The sequence below is a fragment of the Artibeus jamaicensis genome, unplaced genomic scaffold (assembly GCF_021234435.1).
Source record: "Artibeus jamaicensis isolate MK-2021 breed Jamaican fruit bat unplaced genomic scaffold, CSHL_Jam_final contig_851, whole genome shotgun sequence".
NCBI classification, from domain to species: Eukaryota; Metazoa; Chordata; class Mammalia; order Chiroptera; family Phyllostomidae; genus Artibeus; species Artibeus jamaicensis.
Genome location: NW_026521986.1, coordinates 10,225,245 through 10,250,818, shown reverse-complemented (window position 1 = coordinate 10,250,818; position 25,574 = coordinate 10,225,245). Strand labels below are relative to the sequence as shown.

General features: G+C 45.0%; 1 protein-coding gene across 3 annotated transcripts in view; it reads right to left on the bottom strand.

Moving 5' to 3' along the window:
- Positions 1 to 25,574, bottom strand: part of SMOC1 (SPARC related modular calcium binding 1) — a 136,080-nt gene that overhangs the window by 56,287 nt on the left and 54,219 nt on the right. For all 3 annotated transcript variants that reach the window (XM_037127255.2, XM_037127264.2, XM_037127270.2), the window contains exons 2-3: positions 15,333 to 15,498; positions 14,102 to 14,214 (exon numbers count right to left, since the gene is read on the bottom strand). In XM_037127255.2, coding sequence (XP_036983150.1) covers positions 14,102 to 14,214; positions 15,333 to 15,498 — 279 coding nt within the window. The remainder of the gene's footprint in view (positions 1 to 14,101; positions 14,215 to 15,332; positions 15,499 to 25,574) is intronic.

Here is a 25,574-nt window from a genome sequence, read left to right as displayed (position 1 = left end):
GGTATTATTTTGCATACAGATATCATCACTGCTTTCTAAAGTTACACTTTCAACACATAAGCATAAATAAATATTAAAAACATTTATACAGATACAGAATTAGTACTGTCCATGTATAATGTGCATCCTTAATTTTCCCTCAAAAATCTGGGCCAAAAAGTGCGTGTTATACACAGCAAAATATGGTAATCTACAGGGAGAACATGGGCCAAGAGGAATTAACAAGGTAATTAATTGGCCATTTCTATATCCCACCATGTGCTTCTCAAAACTCTGCGCTGTTCTGGCCCCAGAGGAACAGATCCCACTGTGGAACACCCCAGGAAGGCTGAAATGTCAATTGATGGACCCTTCCTTAACAAATTGTGTTTGTTCATCAACTCAAGTAATGTCAGTCTCTGTGTAACTATACTGTTGAACGTAACCCGTATTCCTAAAGGTACTCTAAAACAGTGTGTTCTTAGGCAAGTAAATTTCATCTCTGACTCATATACTTAAGATTTTTGGCTTGAAGTCCTTTGAATAAACCGCCCAGTGATATACTACAAGTCAAGTTCTGTCCAGGTTAAGACAAAATCTGAAATTATTTTAAGCCTATTAAGCCTCAACATTAGCCCAGCTCCCAGACACCTGGCAGATGTAGTTGAGTGAGTGTCAAGGAGAGAAGAACAGAGCAAACACCGGCTCCCGGGACAGAGCACGTCTGGGAGTGACTGGAGGACGGCACCGCAACCAACAGAGAAGACAAACACATCCAGACAGCAATGCCCACAGGTGTCACGCCTCCCATGGAGACCACCACCTTCAACTGCACTTTCCAGTGGCCTTCCATCACCACCGGTGATCTGTGCATTATCTCATTTGGGCCTCAGTTGCCCTGGGTGCACACCTTCCACAGGAGAGGCACAGGGAGCAGAGGTTATTTGTTCAAGTGTCACAGTTAGTTCATATCAACGTAGGTTTTCCAATCCCCCATCTCCAGACTCTCATAAAATCTCAGAGCAGACACAGCTGGAGAAAACTTGTGTGATCCCCAGTCACACCCAAACATTTTACCGAGGAGGAAAACAAGGCCCAGAGGGGGAAAGGCAGCCTCATCACCAGCACCTCACTGTGGCAGGGAGCAGGTATGCAGGCGTCTGAGGGAACTGACTGCCTCTTTGTGCCTGTAATCTCCAGCACATGGAACTCTTTTTTTTTGGGGGGGGGGGGGGGAGGAGGCTATGGGACAAATAACTCAGATCAAGGAGGCAGCTGGAAGAGAGGCTTTTGCTCCAGCTCCAGTGAGGCATTTCCTGGAGTTATTTGGGGAACCACACGGGGGCCTCTGCTGTATCCAATGGTAGGCCTGTCTTCCTTTGGGTGTTCTTGAGGGTGGTTCTCAGATGGGGTCAGACCGCACATCCCAAAGTTCCTTCTCTGTCATTGGACTTTTGCTTTCCCTCCTATGAAGAGTCCCCTGCTTCCCTAGGAGACCGGTCCTTCCTGCACATGCCCACTTTCCTACTCTGTTCCTAGCTCCTTCGCTTCTGCCACTTTGATACACTGATGAACGCAGTTGGTATCCTATGAGGTGTGACCGGGAATTATCGAGGATGTGGAGGTTTTCTAGCCAAATAAGTTTGGAAGTATTGGGTTAACTGAAATTAAATGAGGTCTCCACAGCGGAACGCCTCAGAGCCTTAAATCAATTCGTGACTGTTCTGAGGGGACGCGATCATTTGTAGTAATTCCTAAACTTATTTAACTGTGGGACCCCTCCTTAATTTTGTGTGGGGCACATTTCATTGTACTAATGTTCTCAGAAATTTGCTTTAAAAAAAAGAGGCAGTATAATGAAGCTCAGGACCCTGGCACATTTCTTTGCTTCTCGAAGACCTATGTTTTTATAGTTTGGGTATCAGGCTCTCATTTCATTCATTATCCTTGAAATAATTTACCTACAGCAGGCCCCCACCGCCTTTTTGTAACACTTTCTCAAGCTCTGTATTTGTTTGAAAAAAAAAATGTGTCTTGAACTGCCTCAGACCTTCACTGACAACTGGGATTCCCTCCAAGGCATGGCCTCTTCTCACCCGGTGGTTTTATTCCCCCGCCCCATTTCTTTGTGCTTCTTTTGTAAAATAGAAAATGTGAACCATATGCAAAGAGACAGGTTTGACTGAGCATCCTTAGTAGCAACCACCAAACTTGAGATGAAGTGACTAATACCATGTACCTGAACATTTCCTACTAAGGAAAAAGTTAAACTAAAAGCAGAAGGCATGTGGCTATGTCTCTTTGGGCGGTGGGAAATATGAGGCTGTCTTTTTATTTTTAATCAGCCAGTTGCTCTAAATTGGTTAGAAGAGTCTTCAGATTAGACAAATGCACAGTGAAAGTTAGCTGATCGTTCTGTTCCAGAGAAGACCCATTTTCACTTTGTCAGCATTCCCTACAGAAACTCTAAGAAGCTGTATTTCCCAGGGGTGCCAGGGGCTCTTGCTGGAAGACTGGGTCTCCAAGTCCCCAGAACATGTCTCTCCATCAGAAGCTATAGGAGAACAGGGCTTATTGGGTGTGGTTAGATTTACCTGTGGGGCTGGGCCCCACCCATGGAGTTTCTGGATTTATTAGGTCTGGGGTCAGCCAGAGAATCTGCATTTCTAACAGGTTCCCAGGTAACACCATGGCTGCCAGTCTAGGGACCACCCTTTAAGAGCCACTATTTGAAAGGAAACTTCTCACACCACCCTTTCTGGCAATTATCATGAAACACTCAAAAAACAAGTACAAAAATGTCTAGGTGGCACTGTGCGAACAAGGAGCCTTGTGACCACATTGCTTTCCAGTTTTTATAGCCCAGGAGTTTTGATGACACGTGGTCTTTTAATTCATGGATCTAGTGATGGCAGCATTAACTTCCTGGGTGATTTCACCCATGGGGGAGAGCTGGAAGGCTTTGGGGGTGGGCAGAAGGGAGGGATGGAGTCCCTTCTGGTCTAATGTGTATGAGCATGTTTTGTCCTCAGTTTGGGAAAGGTTATCCCACAAATGCTCTCCTCATCTTCGGTCAGGTTTGGCTCAGAAGCAACAAGATGCAGGAGGAAAAACAGCTTTGGAGCCAAAATGACCTACGTTTAAATACCCTCTTTCCCATAAGCTGTGTGACTTTGGTAAAGTTATTTAACCTCTCTGAGCTTATCTATGAAATAAGGCTAATGGTGTCCACCTTGAAGGTCATTGAGAAGACAGAATGAAGTAAGATCTACACAGTGGAGGCAAAAGTAGGCTTAGAGTTGTTCATATGGAAAATTATATAATAATAAATAAATAATAATACAACAATAAACTGTTTGGTGTACTCACAATGGTACACCTACCTTTTCCCAACCCTGGATAAAGCATCTAAAACTGTGTTGGGTGAGGAGTAGGTGCTCAGCATACACTGACTTCATCCTTTCCCCCTCCCCCTGTGCGGGGAGGAGGGAGGCCAAAGCTTCAAAGCATAGCTATCCTTGTTGGCTGTAAACACTGTCCCCCGCTCCATGCCAGGCCTAGGGAGGACTGTCTGTCTGCTAAGGAATGAGGGATTTTTCTTCTACGGTATCAATGTCATCCTCCAGAATGTAATGGAGGAGGGACAGGGAAGCGGGATAACTCTTCAATGTCAAATCCTCCCAAATAAGGGATTCTTTGTTGATTGTGTTTTCTAATGGATGATGGTATGATGTGGCTGCTGACACCATATTAGAGGAGAGGTGCGTGTAAAATGAGAGCCAGTCCCATTCCTCCCCAGCCTGTTTATGACCACATCCAAAACCTCGTTTCCAGTTTGGGAAAGGGCACTCCGTATTGAATTCAGAAGAAAGAGGCTAGGAGGAAGGAGAGACAGAAGTTTCTATGATATAGGAATGAGTGATAGAACTAAGGATTTATGCCAGGGCAGAAAGAAATATTTGTTGGCTAAAAGACAGGATTGCACATGGACATAATGGTGTCTGTTTTCAAAATTTTCTGTGGAAAGTGGGATTTCCGTGGATTCTACAAAGTCCCCCAGCTAGAGCCAGGGTCATCTGATGGAAATTACAGGAAGACAGCTCTCAAGTCATTGTAGAGAAAAACTTTCCAACTAAACTGTCCCAAAATAAATTATGCATGTTGTTGTTGGAGGTGATAAGCTTCCTGTCTCTGGTGGCAATCAAGCAAAAGTTAGATGACCGCTTGGTGAGAAACTATCAGTGGAACCTGAGCCCTGGATTGGGGCACAGTAGGGAAAGAAAGGAGAAGAGGAACCAGATACTTGATGAAGCAGATGAGGTCCCCTTTAACCCAAAATTCTGTGATTTTACAACCCTGCTCTAAATTGAACTTTTGCTGCTTAGGAGTAAGGTGGAAATTTATAACTAGTAGTTAATTGTCAGTGTTACTACCACGCTTCCAAGTACACGATGAAGACCTGTTTGGGTTTTTTGTGTTTTTTTTTTTGTATTTTCCAAAGAGTATGAACACCATCTCCCCCACCCAACACACACTTAAGATATTTTTGAAATCTGGGTATCAGGGCTTCAGGGATTCAATGGGCTTTATTTTCTTGACTCCTGGCCCTCTGTTTACTGCTTAGAATGGCCCAGGTTTTGTAAAGAGCAAATATGATACCTAATTCATTCACTTTTATTTCCATGGTGGTGGAGGGGAATCAAATATGTTCTTATGTTTTAAAAAATGCCCAATAAAAGTCCCTCTTGTGTAAGAGCTTAGTTTAGCTCCAAACCCTGAAACTCTGGCTGGTGCTGGCACAAGGGTGGCCTGCAGGAGGCGGGAGCTCTTTCTGGCTTCCTGTATCTGACTTCACATTTAATTCAGCTTTCCTGCCTTTGTACCTCCCTATCATGTTCCTATTACATCTCTACTATGACGTGGAAAAATATCCGATCCCTTTAATTTTGCAAAACAGTTGAGTAAACTGACCTGCAGGGTCACCTGACATGTATGCACACACAGTGCAGGGGCAATAGGCCTGAATGTGGGTATAAATGGCTGTGCCTGGATGGTTCCTGAGTAAGTGTTTGCTGTGGGCCTACTGTGTGCACGCCCACCTGGTTGAACATTAGCTACCATCTCATTAAATCTTAAGAAGTGTGCAAGTTACCTCCCAGGAGTCTTCAGTATAAGCTCCTCCCCAGGGCAGTGGCACTGCCTCCCCACCCCAGGCTCAGGGCCATGTGGTCCCCATTTACCCATTTCCCAGGATAAAAAGTTATGCCCTCTTTGCATCACAGACACTCCATCTGTGAATTGCTCTACTTGTGAAATGTTCTTGCGTATTTTGAGTCAGAATCTGAGTCATTATATGTTTTGCTCAGTGATCCCGGGCCAGCTTTTCATTAAAAAACTACTGTCATCCACAGACAGACATCCAAAGATGGCGCTCCTGTATTTCTTTGGTCATCTCTCCCACTCATACCCCTCATCCTTTGGTTCTTCCAGTCTCCAAATCAAACATCTCTGGCTGCTTTGAATATTCCTCATGGGACATAATTTCCCAGCTTTACTCACCTGAGTCCCCACCCTCTGGCTCTGCTATAGCCACCATCACTTTAAAAGATGCAATGTCTTTTAGAGAGGCATAGACAGCAGTGATGAGGGCCAAGAACTCTGCAGCCAGATGCTTAGGTTTGAGCCCGACTCTACTACTTGCAAGCTGTGTGACCCTGGGCAAGCTAGTCAGCTTCTCTAGGGTTCTATTTCTTCATCTGCAAAATGGGCATATAATAGTGTCATAAGTCACACTGATGACTGAATACCTCACAGGTCATGATGAGGATTGAGTAGGTTAATATGTATCAGGCATTTACTAAAGTGCCTGACATGTAAAACAGCCTGGCATGTAGTAAGTGCTATGTAAGTAAGTGTTATCTGAAAAAGAACAGCAGAGGTGGCAATTAAAGCTCCCATCACTGAGCCTCCCCATTCCCACAGGCAGCAGGAAGGCCAGAGAAGCAGTCCTCTGTCCTTCCCTCCCTACCAAGTACACCCCCTTGCAGAAGAGCAGCTGCATGTACCTCCTGGAGCTTGCTTCTTTCACTTCCACAATAGACCAACTGTGGGGACAGCCTCACCAGAGTATATGCCCCCTGGGAGCACCCAGACACTGCATGCTTGCTCCAAAGCAAATGAGGCTAGGCAACCTGGGAAAGGATGCTCAGTAGCCATTCAGCAGGAGAAAAGCCATTAAAGAGTAGGACTGAGCAGTGATCAGGGTAGGCAAGTCCCAACAAGACACAATGGATCCAGTGTCCTTGACACAAAGCACGCTCCATCCACCAGCATCTCAATGCACATGTCGGCACCTGATGGGTGACCCCAGGGGGGTGCCAGTCTCTCACTGAAAAGACAAGAGTGGTGGCTCCCACTATATACAGGAGATTAGATGAGTCACTTGCTAGACAAGTCCTTTCTGTATAGGGATGAATCAGGCCCTGTCCTTGGCATCATTTACAAATTTAAAGTTTGCTTTGATAGCAACATAACTGAGGTTGTATATTCACTGCAAATTACATGTCATGTAGACCACCACTGGAAGGCAAGAAGTAGAGCCCCCGTGGGAAGCTGGCAGCTAGCTCGTGCTCACCAGGGCTCCTGTTTCTACATCTTTTCAAATCTTGATGTGCTCAGAAACTTAATGACCAGAGGCTAAGTCAATGTAGGGAGAGGAGGAAGCCCAGTCCAATGCCTGACTCACACAGGCAGCAATACTTCTCTAAGGCATCACGACTTGCTGAAACCTCCAGTTTCTAATTTGAAAAAGAAACCTCTTCCCTGCTCATAGATTCAAAGAAGAAATATTAGCATGCCAAAGGTAGAGAGCTCTCTAGTGATTCTAGAGAGTTTCTAATCACTCTGTATTTGCACCTTTCTCTCCCCCATCCTCCCCTTCCCTTGCAAAGACCAAACCAAGGACACTGATACTTGTCACAAAACTTAAAAGCACAGTGCAGGCTATAGGTCCCTGTGAATCTCCTCGCTCTCCTAGTGATGGCAGTTGGCATTGTCCCCACACATGGGTGCAGAAAAACACTCATCTCACAATTCATTTAAAAAGGAAAAGGAAAACTCAGAAATTACTGCAAAGCTATAGCAATAAAGAGAATGCAGCACTGACATAAGGATAGACATGTAGACAATGGAATAGAACTGAAAGTCCAAAAGGAAACCTTCATATTTATGGTCACCTGATTTTCAACAAGGGTGCCATGACAATTTAAGGTGGGAAGGAACAGACTTTTCAACAAATAGTGCTGGGATTTTGTACATGGCTCACATCATGTACAAAAATGAACTCAAGTGGATCACCAATCTAAATGTAAAAGTGAAAACCATAAAACTCTTATAACACAGGAGTAAATCTCTGTTACCTTGAATTAGGTAATGGTTTCTTAGGTATGTTTTTTAAAAGTAGATAAATTTGGTTTCATTAAAATTAAAACTTTTGTGCATTGAAAGACATTACCCAGAAAGTGAAAAATCAACCCAAGGATGGGGGACAATACTTGTAAATTACATGTCTTATAAGGATCTTGTATCTGGAATACATAAAGAACTCTTACAACTCAATAATAAAGACAAGTAACTGAATTTAAAAATAGACAAAGGCTTTAAATAGACATTTCTTCAAATAAGATAAACAAATAGCCAAAAAGCACATGAAAAGATGGTCAGTGTCAATAGTTATTAGGGAGGTTCCCATCAAGATGGAGGTGTAGATAGACACATTTTGCCTCCTGGTGCAATCACAAAAGGGAATTACAACTAAATCTTGAAACAACACCCAGAACTGTCAGAAAATTGAACTGTATAGAATTCCAACAACAAAGGATTTAAAGAAGCTACATTCATCCAGAGGGGTGCCTTTTACAGCGAGTCAAAGCAGCTCTACCTAATATACCAAAACAAACACAGGGAGGCTGCCAAATTGAGGAGACAAAGAAATATAACCCGAATGAAAGAATAAACAAAGCCCCAGAAAAAGAATGAAGCAAAACGGAGATAGACAACCTATCGGATGCAGAATTCAGAAGGCTCAAAGAACTCACTGAGTACAGCAACACCATAAAGGAAGAAATGAAGATTATACTAAGTGAAACAAACAGAACTAGCTTTGTTTGGGGGAATCCAATGGGCTGGAGAAGCTCAGAACCCTCCAGCATATAGATGCAACCAGGGTCTTGGTACTGGAGTGTCCCGAGTCTCTGGGCTCTTTGGGGATCTCTAGACTCATCAAAAATAGGACAGATCTCTTCACTCGATGAGGATGCTCAGCACTCCAGCCAGTCCATGCTTAATCAGCTGAAGCCAACAAAGGCTCCCAGTCCCTAACATTACCGATACCTTCCGTACTAGCTGGGGATCTGGAAGAGAAAGGCCCAAGTGGTAAAGCCAGGTGTTTGTTTCCAGGGCAAGATGGTCACATGGCCCAAGTTTGCAGGGGTGGCTTCAGGAAGACCAGTTCTGTACTGTGGGGATGGGGAGGAGGAGGAACTAAAAATGAACATCAAGGCCTGCTCGGGTACTTAGGAAATATGTTGCAGTTCCCTAGGTTTTGGCAAATACGACAGTAAGAGTTACAGAAATGTAGTGAAGGGGAGCTCACTGTCTTTGCCAAAAAGCCACAGCACATTTTTTTTTTTTGTGCTTCCAACTTCAGAACAAAGCATCATGAAGGAGAAAGTACAGTTCCCAGGACTTTATATGAAGAAAAAAAAAAAAGAAAAATGACTTCCAGGAATAAAAGGGTATATATATGTGTGCATGGGTGGGGAAACAGTGATTAGTCAAGTAGAAATGGGAAAAGTGTTAGTACCTAGAACATAGAGCTCAAAGATGGAAAACCTAATATATTTTTTCACATCAAAGTAACATTACAAGTGGTGTTTTATATTCCACAGTATTATTAGCACTAAAATCCATCTGCACAAGAAATTAAGATGGCTTGGAATGTATTTCACAACCACCACTAACCAGCCACATTGTGGCTCAAAACTGCTGTGGAGGCAGTTCAGTCACATGCATCAAATGCCTTAAAAAGTGCAGGTCCTTCTGACCCAATATTCACTGCCCCAAAGTTACAATTCCAAGATTTCCAGGATTCATGGTACCTTCATACAATGAAATACAAGGCAGCCATTTAAAAAATGAGGTAAAGGTACATGTGATTAACCTGGAAATAAGTCCACAGTATAATTAGTTTGAGAAAGTGTTACAAAATGATATATGATATTATGCCATTTCTTTCCTAACTAATACGTACACACAAAGAAAATAAATCTAGATGGTTATAGACATCATTTTTCCTATTTCAGGAAGATGAAACTCCTGGCTTTACCTTCCTACCTTATGTATTGTCAGAATTCGTTTTTACAAAGTGTATATAACTTTCCTATTTAGAAAAAAGTGAAAATAGTTCTCTTTAATTATTTGATTAATGAAGTCTCTAACATACATACAGATACACATTTGTACACATCTGCAACACATCATTTTACAAGCTGCATACTGGGGCTGTCATACTTTGTTTAATCAATTCTCTATGATTAGATATTTAGGTTGTTTCCAAATTTTTGCTACTATCAGCACAATTTGGAAATCCCTGTGGCTAAATACTTGCACATTATTTTAAATTATGTACTTAGAATAAATTCCTAGAAGTAGAACTTCAGGCTCGAGATGTGGGCACAATTAAACACCTTTGACCCGTATTGCAAAATCATCACCCAACAAGTCAGTGCCAATCTATCTTCCCCACTGCAATGGGGGGTAGTGTTTTCCCTTCACTCAAGCCCGAATATTTCAATTTTTACCACTTTGGGTAAGCAAAATGGCACATCATTATTTTCATTTGTATTTCCTTAATCACTAAGGAAAATAACCTCATTCACATTCACTTATTGGCTATTTGTTATTGTGTAAACTGCTTGTTGACATCTCTTGTCCGTGTTAATATTAGAATCTTTTTCTTTTCAGTTTGTAAGAGCTTTTTAATATAATATTAGCCTTTTGCCATTAAAGCTAACATGTGTCATTCACCTTTTAGTTTTGCTTAAGGTGATTTTTATGTGAATATTTTAAATTTATACATTTTTCTTAACAATAAAACACACTCAGGATTGTAAATTACCAATTTGTAAATGGGCACATGAAATATAATCAGCTTTATGTGTAAAATCTCGTATGCTGGCTACTTTATCATATTGTCACATCTTTTATGCACGGAAGCTCCTTGACATTTCTCAAATGGCCCCAGAGCAACCAGCACTTAGCCCAGAACATAGGACACCTCCAAGTTGTGAGATGAAAAAATAGTGTGTCTGGGGTTTGCTCTGAAGCAACCCAGTTTGGGGTGGAAGATGCAAATGGAGTAAGATGAACCAGAGTCAACCACATGTCTATCACTGTTGAAGCTGGGTGATGAGTACATGGAATCCATTATACTATTATTTTACTTTTTTGTATATTTGAAAATTTCCATAATCAAAAGGATTTTTAAAAAATGTCTACTTGACTGATTGGTTCACAGCATCAGAGAGGGGATTTCTAGAATAACAATTGTGATAACAATGAATTACATTGACACCAAGGACCCTTCTGTAGCATAGAACAGTTAAGAGCACAGGCCTTGAAATTAGGCAGGCTGGGTGCAAATCCTTTTTAGCTCAGTGACCTTGAACCAGTTAGTTTTCCATTCAAAACTTAGTTTTCCATTCTAAATAAGGGCATTAATAATTATCTCCAAAGGTCCTAGAGGAGATTAATGTGTAAAACTCAGTGCCTAGCACCAAATTGCCATCATTATCATTCACATAAGCAAGCTTGACAAGCTCCAGCCAGCATCTCCCGGTGGGGGTGAGCCAGTGGCTCTGCGAATCAGCTCAGGCATCACGCAACTGCTTACAGAGAACTTGGTAGAACAGATGTCAGGAGTCATGTTCCTGATATCCAGAAGAGAAACCAGATAAGGCCACAGCAGAGAACAAAGACCATAGTCCGCAGTGTTACTCAACAGGTCGCCACAGGGCTTAACTCCACATTCCAATGATGCAATTGAGACCATGGGGAATGAAGCCCTGACAAGAGTGGGCTGTTTGCAACTTTGACCAAACTCTGGCATCACCTTGGAGCTTGAAACAATACAATGTCTGGGTCCCACTCCCAGAATCTGATTTAATCATCTGGGATGTGGACTCAGTAGGTATCGATGTTCTTAAAAATCAGATGTATCTAATGTGCACCAACCACTCTGCTCTGTGAGTTGGGGTGGAAGGGTCTGGAGGGAAGAGGACAAGGGGAAACAAAGAAGAAAACAGAGACCATTGCTTCCCACAGAAGCCCCATTAAAGCCAACCCAGTCACGTGATCCCAAGCTGTGCCCTACTCCAGACAAACTTGGTCTCTTTCGGGTCCCTTCACTGCCTCCATAAGCTTCAAGACTGAATTACTATAATAATTCACAGGGAAAACATGTTATTAACACCAAGATATATGCACATCAATATTATAAAGAATGTTAAAGCAACATACCTGATCTCTGGGTTTTGGTCTTAAATAAATAAACAAACAGATAAATAAAAAGTCCAGCTAAGTGATAGAGGAGGTGGGGAGAGGGAGAAAAGCGTTCTGTCCCCAGCCTTCTGGCAGCCCGTCAGTGCAACTGATGCACACTCCAAGAGACAACCTCACTTTGTGAAGTTACTGCAGTGTCTTTGATCACGGAGAAAAGCACATCCATTTCAATCACTGGAACGGGGAGAGGCCAGCTGTCTGGCCGCCTCACAGCCCACCGGGGTGACCCGCCCTGAGCCTACAGACACATGGCAGTGCTTAGCATGTCAAACAAATGAGGGGGTTCCTGACTGTCTATCCAACCTTTGCTGAACCTCAGGGGCCCTCTCACTTAGCAATCCTGCCCTGACTAATCTGGAAGTTCCTCTCTCCAGCAAACACCACCTGGCCCAGCCCGGCCTCGCCAAAACAAAAGCTGGCCCGCAGCTGTCTGTCACGAGGCAGCAAACACTTCAAACCCAGGAGGGCAGGGGTCATCTGTTCTCATAAGCAACACACTCAGGATTGCACAAGCCCGGAGAAAGGGGGAAAAAGATTTTGCCTCCTCCCTGTGACCTATACCCTGTCTCAGCCCCAAACTCAGCTGAGAGAGGTCTGCTTTTCTCCCCCACACATGAATTCTCCAACCCATATACAAAGATCACCTGCATTCTTTTCACTAGAACACAATAAACAAACTGATGAGGGAGTGCATTGATTTTCAAATTTGGGGAGGTTCAACAAAATGTTTTATTTTCCTTAACTGGCATCAGCCAGAAAATCTGGGGAAGATGTGAGTGGCAGGACCAGAGTAGCGATGGGGGAAACGATTATAATAATGACAGATATTTACACAGCAATTTACGTGCTCCAAGTGTACTACTGGCCTTAACTCATTTAATCCTCATCACAAGCTTACGAGGTAAGCTATAGCAATACTTATTAATGATAGCAAAAATAATGGTAGCATGATATGTATAATATAATAACAATTATTATTATGTATAATGATGGAGGTAATCTCCATGTTTCACATAAGGATACTATGACCCAGAGAAGCTCCATGACCTGCCTGAGAGGTCAGGGCTGCGAGTCACGCTCAGGCAGGCTGGCTCCAGGGTCAGTGCACCGCAGCACTAGACTGCCTTCTGTCCGTCCCCACTTCAGAGCCTCCTTCAAAGCTGCCAGTTTAGAGAACAGCAGAATATGGAGGCCTTTGGAGCAGGAGGGAGCTAAGTCTGCAGCCCAGTCTGCCATTCTGTACCCTGCTGTGGTTGAATTCTCTGTAAGTGGGGATAATGGTACCTACCTCATAGGCCCGGAAAGAGGCTTAAATGAGAAAATGAGTAACAGCACCTTTCACAGGATTGCAGCCACAGTCAGTTTCATGCAGTGGCCCTCAGTCCCGGATGTACATTTGAATCAGCTGGGAAGTTTTAAAAATAGGAAGCCCAATCACTTCCCCACTATACCCCCCCCCCCACATTTCCTCCCAAGCTGGAGGGTCAGTCTGAAATCAGCAATCCCCCAGGCCCAGCCTGGAGAGGAAATCTGAAAGCATGGGACCAGAGGCCATCCCACGCCCTTTGCCCCACTGATTCAGAACTGCAGGGAAGCTTTGAAACCTCTGAAGCCTTTGCTTCCGTCCAGCTCCGCTCTCTCGCATAGAGGGAGTTGAGGCCCCAGATCATGCTCAACCGCATAGCCAGCTCAACCTTGTCCAGTGACCTTCCCCAGTTCCATTCAACAGTGCCTTCATCCAGCTGCCTCTTGCCCCCCAGGCTGTGTCCCATCTCCAGCCTAAAAGCTTCCGAAGGAGCATCCTATTGTCCCATGCTGCCTGTTTTAGAAATGGTCTGTGCCAACACTTATATAGCCAGTGCTACTTTTACTCAAAGCTCTAACCAGGGCAGGAGGAGAGGTGGGACTTCCTGAAAAGAACATTTTAGATCTGCGTGCATGCATATACATGAGTGTATGCACATGTGTGTATACACATTAGTGTGTGTGCACATGTGTGTACACACAGATACTATGCACAGCACACATACATCCCACATGTAGTCCAAGAACCACAGCTCATTTTGTACTCAAAGGGATCCCTGCTTTATTTGAGGACTTGGGGGTAGGCAGAAGGGGTGCACAGAGGGGTAGCAATAAACAGTGAAGGGAATACCAGGGTTGCCCATGGAAACTGGCAAGGGTAAGAAAAAATAATCAGCTTCCATTTGACAGAAGAGAAAAACGGAGAGGGCCAGCAGGGAGGATGGGGACCATGCCACGCCAGTTTCCTGGCTCTGACTTGCATATGCCTTTTCAGACCCCACTGCCAGCTGGCAGGGGAAAGCGTGGAGGGTCCAGGAGGGGGGACTTAGGCACCAGAAGGTAGCATAGAGGGTGTCAAAGAGGCCTCAGCTCTTTCCCAGAACACCAAGGCTTGGAGGGGCCTTCCCATGCTAAGCAGTCCCCTACCCCCTCGGCATCAATCCAGGAAACGGCCTGGGAGACCCGGCCAGGGCCTCACCTGGGTAAAGGAGCCATCCTCGCTACACTCTGGGACAAACACCGCCTCCTGGGGCTTCTTGGCTTGCTCTAGGGCCTGAGCCCGCTCAAGGCGACACTTGCTCTGGCCGGCATCTGAAACAGGAGAGGAAAGAGCATATTTTGCACTTCACTTGGATTCCGTAGTAAAGCCACAGAATGAAATGGCTGCCTGGTTCTAAGAGTGCTGAGAAAATCCCAGGCCCATGGCCCATGGCGGAGCCCACACAGCCGGGACTTTCCTATCGACACAGGGGCAGTGGCTAGTGAGTGCCACCGGCCTGGTCTTCTTCAGTGTTATTCTTAGGAGAGTGGGGGGTTGTATTTATACCACATTCTATTTATTTCTTCTCTCAAGTACCCCCACCCCACTCAGGAAAAATTGTTCCATTACTATTGTTTTTCACAGAGTGTATTATAAAACATGCTAGTCCAAGGGGCCTCAAAGATGTTTTATAGTTCAACAGTGGGAAGCACTTTCTTTGGAAAATCAGAGGCTCTAGAGTGGCCTGCTTAGCCTCTCACAATCCTTTCATGGCTTTAAGCAGTGCAGAATCACAAATTCAAATATCCACAGGGTGTAGGAAAGTGACATAAATTAGAGAGGTGAGCTGGGTATGCCATGGATGTCATTCAGCTTGGAGACACCATAGGGAATGCTGAGGACTGTGACAACCGGAGAATATGTTTCCCTTTAAAGGAGGTAGGTGCTACTCAGCTCTAGCCACGTGTTGCCTTGTGGGAGGAAACATTCTCAAAGCTTCCAATTTTTTATGAGAAGAACAAACATCCAGATTTTTACAATGCATCTCCCAATTTTGAAATGTCTCAAATTTTTAAAAATATTTTTAAACATGTGAGCAGACAAAAAAATAAAACACATCTCTTAATCAAAAATTTAGAACCCCTATTCATAAGCCAGCAACAATGTCTTGCCATTTGAAGCATCTCCATTTAGAAAATAAAAACAGAAATAAATAGCAGCAGGGCCCCTCTCTAAGCCTGAGCCTGGCGACAGTGTTTGAAAGAGAAAAGTGCTCATACCTTCAGGTAGACCAGTTCTCCTTATATTCTCTGGTAGAAAGGGTGGGGAAATAGGATAACACACGGAATAAATAGACCCATTCTAAACTGCCCCCACAGGGAGTGCACTGTGCCAGAAGCTGTGGTGCTCAGGCACCTCTCCTGGGCGGGACAGAGATGCACACACTCACCTTTGCATCGACCTCGATGTACCACACCCAGGGCTGGGTCTCTGCACTTGGCTCGCTGGTACTCACACATGGACTCATAGGACCTGCCATCGGAGGCACAGATGGGTTTGGGTTGAGTCCTGGAGCAGTGGAGGTTGCACTGAGGGTCGCGGTCACTTATGAGAAACTAGATTGAAAAAAAAAAAGTGAAAAGGTATAAAGGTTACTCCTGCGAGAAAATCAGGGGTGAGTCTATGACTTACCATACTGGTTTGCTTTAGCAAGCCCAGAATAAAGCCAGTTATTAAACCCCAGAAGTGGAAGGGAACCAAGCAGCCACAAATTCTAACCAAGGAAGGCTCTTGTGCTAAGTGATTCACATGCAGGAGCTATCTCATTAATCCGCCCAACAACCCTATGAAATAGAAACCATCTATTTTGCAGATTTAAAAAGCGGGAAGCTTAGAGAGAGGTAATTTGCCTGTTGTTACATTTCTGTAAGTGATGAATTTGAACCAAGACTGGCCAGAAGTCAAATCAAAGCTTATACCACGGAGTCATTCTGCTTTTCCCCTCATGAAGATGATCACAAGTCATCTCTTTCAGCACTTCCCAAACTAGGAACTCCCTGGAAATTTCTAAATTCCATCTTTGGAAGGTTTTATTTATTAGAAAGCAATACTGAGAATCAATAACACACAGCTCTACTCCAGGAAAACAAACAATACAACTAAAAATGGGCAAAGGACCTGAACAGACACTTCTACTAGGAGGACATACAGAGGACCCAGAGACATAAGAAAGGACACTCAGCATCACTAGCCATCAGAGAGATGCAAATTAAAATCACAATGAGATACCACTTCTCATCAGCAAGAATGACTATCATAAATAAATCAACAAACAATAAATGCTGGCAAGGATGTAGAGAAAAGGGAACTCTAGTACACTGTTGGTGGGAATGCAGACTGGTACAGCCACTCTGGAAAACAGTATGGGATTTCCTCAGAAAAATAAAAATGGAACTGCCTTTTGACCCAGAAATTCCACTGCTAGGATTATATACTAAGAATCCTGAAACACCAATTCAAAAGAACCTATGCACCCCAGTGTTCATTGCCACATAATTTACAATAGCCAAGAGTTGGAAGCAACCTAAGTGCCCATCAGTAAATGAATGGATCAAAAAACTATGGTACATTTACGCAATGGAATTCTATGCAGCAGAAAGAAAGAAGGAGCTCCTACCCTCAGTGACAGCACGGATGGAACAGGAGAGCATTATGCTAAGTGAAATAAGCCAGGTGGTGAAAGACAAATATCATATGGTCGCACCTGTATGTGGAAACTAATCAACAAAACAAATAAGCAAGCAAATATAACCAGAGGTATTGAAATAAAGAACAAACTGACAGCAACCAGAGGGGAAGTGGGAGGGTATAATAGAGGATAAGGGGGAAGGGTCATCAAGGAACATGTATGTATAAAGGACACATGGACAAAGCCAAAGGGGGGTAGGATTGAGGTTGGGAGGTAGAGATCCTGGGGTGGGGGAAAGATGGAGACAACCATACTTGAACAATAATGAGAGAGAGACAGAGACAGAGAGAAGAGAACCAAGTCTGTTGCCCTTGAGTGGTGTCTCTCGGCCTTTGTGTGTTCTGGCCCCAGGGCCCCTCTCTGGCCTTAGCACTTCCTGCTCTGCCTCCCGCCCCCGCTTGCTGCCAGTCAGGCACTCCAATTTGCTTTTTCCACAAAGGAGCCAGCCACATTTGTTCCACTTCTAGGCCTTTGGACACACTGCTCCTTCTCCCATCTCTCCCACCCCTACTTCAGATTTTGGCTCACGTCATCTCTAGAAGGCTTTCCCTGACTACCCCAGGTGAGGCTGGGTCCCCTTGTATCTCACACCCCACTTTTCCTTTGTGGCTTCTAATATAGTTTGTGGTGATGAACTGATTTGTGGCTTTGACTAACAATGGGAGCCCCAACTCAGGGCCCTGTGAAGACAAGAAAAATGTCTATTCTGACTGTGAATGCATCCCCAGGCAGCACCCAGCACAGTGCAATTCTCTGTGAAAGAAAGCATCCCTGCTGGTGCGATGTGACAGGCCTGGCCTCCCAGGCTCCTGCCACCCCAGGGATCCCTGGGCCTCTTCTTCACCCCTCTGCTCTGAGATTCCCCCTCCCTTCCAAATTACATGGTGGGTAGCAAGTGTCTACAGCTTCCTGCCCTAGCTCCACCTCAGAATTTAAGCCACCTCTGAGGCTGAGAGGTACGTCTCCCACCCCCAACCCCCGGCCCCTCTGCCACTACATCCCTCCCAGCCTACAACCAACAGTGCACCAGGGCAAGCTTGGGACCCAGAGGCCCAGCTGAATGCAGCAAGCTCGCCAAGCCTTGGCCAAAGGCTCCTGGATAGGCACAGGACATGGGTTGCTGCAAACAGCAAAGCCAGCCTCTCTTTCTCCCTCAATGTGACTCCCTCAGAGTCATTTTTAATCTGGCTGCCACCTAGAAATGCAGTCAGACCTGGCTCTGGGATTCTCCCTGGTGAGCAGCAGACACCAAGCCAGACAGTAGGATCGGTGTCCTCACGCACAAGACTGGCCTAAGACAGGTTAAGGTACTGCTGTTGTCACACCACTCTCACCTTGTCCATGGAAGTCAGGGCTACTTACATGGAGTAACACCCTGAATTTTAAGACCTATTTGTTAGGTTATGTTGCCATGTGAATCAGCAGGAGCCAAGGAACAGCATGCCCTCTGTTTTCATGATCACATGAGGATGGAAAGATCTCCCTTCTAACACCTGGGAAAACCAAGGAATTTATCCTTGGTCACAGAGGGATCTGGAAGCCAGACCTGAAGTCTGAAGAATAATAATAGTAGCAGGTGATAATTAGATATCACTTACAATATGCTACCAAATTAATCTTCACAATAACCCTATAAGGCAGGATCTGTTACAATCTTCATTTTACAGATGAAAAAACTAAAGCCCAGAGGAGTCAGGAAACCTCTCTAAGATTAAACAGCATGTACGTGGCCATGCTGGCACTTCTACCTACAGCCTGGCCCCAGAGCCACACTCCTAACTCTAAACCACACTGCTTTCATTCTTACAGAGTAACACTACAAAAAAACCAACTCCCACTCAACTGCAAAACTGACTCACAAAGTCAAAAACTCTTCAACAAGAGCCTACTTTGTGCCAGATACTAACTGCTGAAGATCTAGATAAGATAGCCCTTCCCAGCCTGGCTGGTATAGCTCAGTGGATTGAGCATAGGCCTGTGAAGCAAAGGGTTGCTGGTTTCATTCCCAGTCAGGGCACATGCCTGGGTTGCAGGCCAGGTCCCCAGTAGAGGACTCATGAGAGACAACCACACATTGATGTTCCTCTTCCACTCTTTCTCCTTCCCTTCCCCTCTCTCAAAAAAAAAAAAAAAAAGAAAGAAAAGAAAGCCCTTCCCACTTTAAGCCTACTATGAGAAGCTCCTCATAGGGCTTTGTTCACACACACACAAACACACACACACAAACAAACAGGGACCAAGAAAGATATTTTCTTGTTAACGAGGTTACCCAGCTGTCTCCTCCTCAGCTCAGCTCACATGGATGGCAGCTGCAGGAGTCATCGTGGCATTGAACTGCAGGCCATTAATTTGGTTTGGAGATGGCCTTCTCTGGGCCAACAGAAATGCCACAGCGGTTGTGCCAGAGACCAGCTTAATAACTTGGGAACACTGTGTGTACAACAGACAGGTTAAAGAGCTTCAGAAGAAGCCCCACCTACACTGACACATGGAAGCCTTCCAGCTTCAGAAGAGCTCCCAAAGGTTCTGTCTAAAAATTACTCATTTCTGAGGCCAAGTAAGGAAGTTCTGAGACAGCACAGCGCCTTGCTAAAGACCATCTTCAATTATCTGTGGTCTTTCATTTTCATCTGTTTTAGGGACTATGTGTGTTGGTGATTGTTTAAAAATAAGAAGGCCATGAGTTCTATAAAATGGAGTTTTGATAGGATGACTATCCTCTAACAGGGCTACCTGAACCTCCCTGGCCCCAAGGGGATCACTGCGGGTTTACAAACACTGCTTGTCTGGCCACCGCCCATTCACCTACTTTTGTACTCAACAAGTGAGCATTGCAATAAGCCCATTCAGGAGGCATGGGAAGCAGAACAAAACCAACATGGTCCTGCCCTCAGTGAGCTTGCACCCCAGGTTCTATGAACAAGCAAGATGATGCCATAAGGGAACAGGACACTGCAGGACAGGAGAGGATTTAATCCTAGGATCTCTGCAATGCCACAAAGCCATAGCCCTGCAGAACTTTCTGCAGTGATGAGCATGTTCTACATCTGGGCTGCCCAATATGGTAGACACCAGCTACATGTGGCTATTAAGAACTAAAATGTAGTTGATGCAAGTGAGGAACAAAATTTTTAGTTGCATTTTATTTTGGTTAACTTAAATTTGTATAGCCATATGTGGCTGAGGGTCACTATATTCAAGACCACAGTCAGAGAGGGGAGGAGAGACAGGTTCACCCTCACTGGAATTTCCCTCATTCAGCTATGCTCAGATAGATTGGACCCAGGAGGAGAAAAGAAGCAAATCCCAAGGATAATTTCCACATTCTGAAACTGGACATGAAATCAGTTCATTACTTATGGGTCAACAGAAGAAATCCCAGGAGTTTATCACAGTCCACCGGAAGTCACAAAGGCAGATTTCTTTTCTCTCTTATGCCAGTGACAGGAGGTACAAGCTAGCAGTCTCCAGCACCAGCCTGTGGCCTGAGTCAGTTCTCTCAGCACACGGACAAAACTCAGGGTCTGAGTCACCCTGCTGAGACCCGAACCTCTGAGCCACAGAAGTCTGCTGTGGGCTCAAGAGCAACCATGGTTAGCGGAAATTTTTGGTGTTGGGCAAAGGCAAACTGTCTCCCCAGTGAGGCAAACACTGAACTATTTCCCTCTGGGGAAAAACAGTATTTTCATAAAAATCCTCACATACATTCCCTTCCTTCGTCCTAACCAAAAGACAACAAAAACAAAATAATTATGTTAAATATGATTACGTAATAAGGAAACCAAACAAAAGGGGCCAGGACAATTGTGCATTTGCAATTTTCTCCCGCCCTCTCTCCTTGGAGAGTGCATGATTCCAAAGCAAACACACGACATTTTGTGGTCTGCTCACATTTGTAAAGTAGGACAAGCACTTGAAATACATATAAACAATCCATCCTTCCTACTGGAATAGTAAGCTACCAATGGGGACATTCTTCACCTAGAAGAGATGGGAGGGGAATCAACATTAGCCCAACAGTCCCACTGTCTGAAACGCATGCACACTGACCCTGGCCCTGCAGTCTCCAGCAGAGTAGAATGTAAACCCTGCCATAGCTTTTGCTCAGAGAGACCACTTCAGGACCACAAGCTGTGTTAGGTTTGACTGACTGCCTGCCAAGTTTCCATGACAATGAAGGCAACAACAGAGGCAGCCTAAGATTCCATCAGGGAAGCATTTGATTCTTTACAATATGGAGCTGGTTTCACAGTCTTAATTTCCACCTGTACCATGCTGACTAAACCTGTGTGTAACGGTGTACCCAGGTATCTTTCTGGTAGCATGCTTCACCTCTGCATGTTTTCCAGGTGTAGAAGAGGGGTAGGAACCACACTAAACAACCAGCACAGTGGCCCATCCACTGGGTTCGGAAGTGAGACGCCCGCAATCTGGGGCAGCAAGTTGCCTTCCCCTTTGTGATATCAGTCAAAAATCACAGGCCAAGTGTAACTAATTGGAGGGGGGTTTGTTAATAAACTCATGTGTAACACAGCTTCAGGTACTCTTAACATTTCTACTTCACTTATCTATTGCTGCAAAACAAACCACTCCCAAACTTGATGGCTTCAAACAACAATTTATGATTTCTCTCAATTCTGTGGGTTGGCTGAGCTCAGCAGAAAGCCTCTTCAGCTCCATGTGGTGTCAGATGAGGTAACACACCTGGCTGCATTCAGCTGGGAGCTCAGCTGGGGCCCAAACATCCATAAGGACATCATTCTCCAGTGTCTCAGCTGGAGTGGCTAAAATGGCTGGGGGGCTGGCAGGGCCTCTCTCACCAGCTGGCTTTCCTCTTATTCATGACGACTTTATTCAGTCCTTTATCTCTTGCGTAGATGTTTGACTTTTCACCCCCAGCCTTTCTTCCCTATTTAAGATCAATTTCCATATAGTCACTGAGGTTATCACCTTAAAAAGCATATGCTTTCATGCTTTAAACACCACCATTGGCTTCCTTGAATCTACAGCTGCATTGTATTCATACTTCTATCAAAATCCTGGATGTACTGCTTTATCATTTATGTGTTTACATGTCCAGAAAAGACTGTCTTATTCCTTTTTATATACACAGGACCCAGCAATGCCTGGTCTAAAGCAGTTGTTCAATACATATTTAAAGAATGAATGGGTGAATAGCAAACCTTGCCTATAATATACTCTAGATAAGAAACTCCTTTTTCTATTATTTCCTATAAAAAGAGAGATTCTTTGTCCAAATATCACCAAAAGTTTAAAGCTCTCAATTGAGCATAGAGTAATGAAAGCAGTTCTTTTTTTTTTAACTTTTTTATTGATTATGCCATTACATTTGTTCTATTCCCCCCCTCCATTCCCCTCCACCCTGCATACCCCTCCCCCACCATTTCCCCCTTTAGTTTATGAACACGTGTCTCAAATTCTTTAGATTCTGTATTTCCCCTACTATTCTTACCCTCCCCCTATCTATTTTCTATCTACTGTCTATGCTACTTATTTTCTGTACCTTCTCCCCCCTTCTCCTCCTCCCACTCCCCCATTGCTAATCCTCCATGTGATCTTCATTTCTATGGTTCCGCTCCTGATCTAGCTGTCCTCTTAGTTTGCTTTTGTTTTAGGTGTGGTTCTTAATAACTGTGAGTTTGCTTCACTGTTCATCTTTTTTATCTTCTTTTTATTAGGTAAGTCCCTTTAACATTTCATATAATAAGGGCTTGGTGATGATGAACTCCTTGAATTTGGTCTTATCTGAGAAGCACTTTATCTGTCCTTCCATTCTAAATGAAAACTTTGCTGGGTAGAGCAATCTTGGTTGTAGGTCTTTGGTTTTCATGACTTGGAATGCCTCTTTCCAGCCCCTTCTTGCCTGTAAGGTCTCTTTTGAGAAATCAGCTGACAGTCTGATGGGAAATCCTTTGTAGGTGACTGTCCCCTTAGCTCTTGCTGCTTCTAGGATTCTCTCCTTCATTTTAATCTTGGCTAATGTAATGATGATGTGTCTTGGTGTGTTCCTTCTTGGGTCCAACTTCTTTGGGACTCTCTGAGCTTCCTGGATTTCCTGGAAGTCTATTTCCTCTGCCAGAATGGGGAAGTTCTCTGTTATTATTTGTTCAAATAAGGTTTCCACTCGTGACTCTTCCCCTTCTGGTACCCCTATAATTCGAATGTTGGAACGTTTAAAGATGTCCTGGAGGTTCCTAAGCTTCTCCTCATTTTTCTGAATTCTTATTTCTTCATTCTTTTCTGTTTGATCACGTTTTTCTTCCTTCTGGTCCACTCCCTTGATTTGAGTCCCAATCTCCTTTCCATTACTATTGGTTTCCTTTGTATTACCATTCATTTCAATTAGTTTAGCTTCCATATGTTTCTCTAATTTGTGACTAAAATCAACCAGTTCTGTAAGGATCCTGAAAACCAGTGTTTTGAACTGTGCATCTGAAAGACTGGCTATTTCTTCATCGCTTAGATCTATCGGTTCTGGGGCTCTGAGTTGTCCTAGAGCCATTTTTGGTCTATTCGTGCCGTTAAGTAAGCGGAGCCGAAAGCAGTTCTTTTTAAAAATTTTTTTAACCTCACCTAAGGACATGCTTATTGATTTTCAAGAGGGAGGAAGAGAGGGAGAGAAGGAGAGAAACATCAATGAAAGAGAGAACTGTTGATTGGTTGCCTAGAGCACATGCCCTGACAAGGGACTGAACCCACAACCCAGGCATATACACTGACTGGGAATTGAACCCATGAACTTTCAGTTTACGGGACAACATTCGAACCAACTGAGCCACACCAGCCGGGGTTGTTCTTTTTTTCCCTTTTTAGGAAACATCTATTAGATAAGGAAAACCATATATTAAACACAGCAATTTTTCCCTCGAATTAAAGGAAAGGGGGAAAAACCCTAAGACGTTGACAAAGAGAATGTACCGAAGTGGCTGAGACAGTGTTCATCTGCCACAGCATATCATCACTAAGTCACCATGGGGCCCATTCCCAAGGAGGCTGCCTTAGCCTGAGAATCGCCTCCCACAGCCCCCCAGGAAGCCTTTCTACCACCCTGCAGATCACTCCTGTCACCCATAAGTCAGGCAGTAATCTGAAATGCCCAGGGTGGCTGAGCCTAAAATGAGTATAATTTAACAGCCAATGTGATTAGCACTCTGGTTTTTCCGACAGCTACCATATGCATGTACTCCAGTAAGAACAACAGCCTGATAATGAAACGGATTCACTTATAAGTCAGATTTTTCACACCCTGAGTTCATTTTTTCCACAGAATTCAGTTTGTAAATAACAGCGAGTCTCCAGCTCCATCCACAAATGCCTACTGGGAAGGAATGGGGAGGGAACGTGTGTGCCTGCCAAGTAGGGAACAGATGGACCCTGAGGCCTGGGCCCCTGGCCGGGCGGAATTCCTCAGCCCCATTACCCTGTCCTTCCTGCTCCCAGGCCTGGCACTTGCTGGTCCTCCTCCCTGGACTGCGCTTCCGCCTCATAAGCTCCTATTCATCCTTCTGACCTCAGAGCAAATGCAGCTTCCTTGGGGCATTTGCTTCCCAAGTAGGTCAAGCCCCCTCTGATGCGCCTCTGTACACCCCCTCCTTTCTTCTGTGGCCTTCGTCACACCTGTAATTAAATGACCAACTGTTCGATTATGTTTCTTGCTTATCCTCCCCACTAAGCTGTAAGCTCCCTGCAGGCAGGAGCCGAGATTTGCTGGGTGCCACACTGTGGGATCCCCAGTGTCCAGCAGGGGCCTTGCCCAGAGTGGGCATTCCATAAATGCTGATTGATTGAGAGGAGAAAACTGAGGCTCAGCCAGCCAGGTAGAACTAGCGAGTGGTGATGCATGCCTTTAAGTCTGACTCTAAAAGCCGGGACTCTCTATGACAGCAGACAGCACGCTGCCTCCTTCCACGCAGGGAATGCAGCCCTGAGCCCCAGAGGCTGGCGGAGAGGCGGAGGGGACTCTGCTGTCAGCTCTGGTGGCAGACGGGAGAGAAGAGCTCTGCAAGCAAAGAGAGCTTTCCTAAAGGAGGGGTACTTTTCCCATCATGTTTGTAAATCAAAGTGCAGCTCAAGTTTTTAGAACTCAGGCACTGAAGAGCATTTCTGGGAGGTATATGTGCTTTCGAAGGGGGAAAAGAGCCACTCCTGGAGCTGGTGCCTGGAACAGAATGGAGCGAGCACATTCCAGACGTCTAGCTACAGCTCGGCCTCTCACTCTCCAACCAGGGACTGTTCGCCTCTTGTCATCTGCCTCATCTGCAAAACCCAACTGTGGCCTTTTCTACCCAAGTCTTTGGGAGCAAAGAGCGGTTTCCCATGAAAACATCACTCACCCACCCACTATCTCATCCATCATCTGCATTGAGAACCCACACCCCTGTTTCTGCCAGCTCGCTCTCACCCTTCCCTGACCCCACAGCCACTGCATTTACACAGGTGCAAAGGGGGGCCGTGAGCAGGCGCTCAGAGTGGGCTCTGCAGCCGGGTGAAGATGGAGGAGGGCAGATAAGGGAGGTCAAAGGGAAGGGGCGGTCTGCACCACACAGCTCTGCTCTTCTTCCACACACCTCCACTGCCGGGCCTGACAATGGCATGCCCCGATTAAAGGGCTTTTCACGCTGCTGAGGGAAAGCAGACGTCCCCCTCCAGCTGTTCGGCAGCTGGAACCACTTTTGTTGTTTTAGCCAGGAGAGGCCTGACCTTCGTCACCCCATCCACCCCTCCCCAAGGGAGGAATTTAGTGGTCACCCCACCCCATCCACCCAGCTTTCCTCCTCCACTGTGCCCCCTACAACCACAGGGATGACTGGCCAGGACCCAGGGGGTGGGGCGGGGGAAGGCTGTCTTACACCAGGTGTCATTGTGGGGGGCCAGGGAAAGGGGGGGTCAGTGAGTTTGACAAAGCAGTTGGGACCCTGGGCT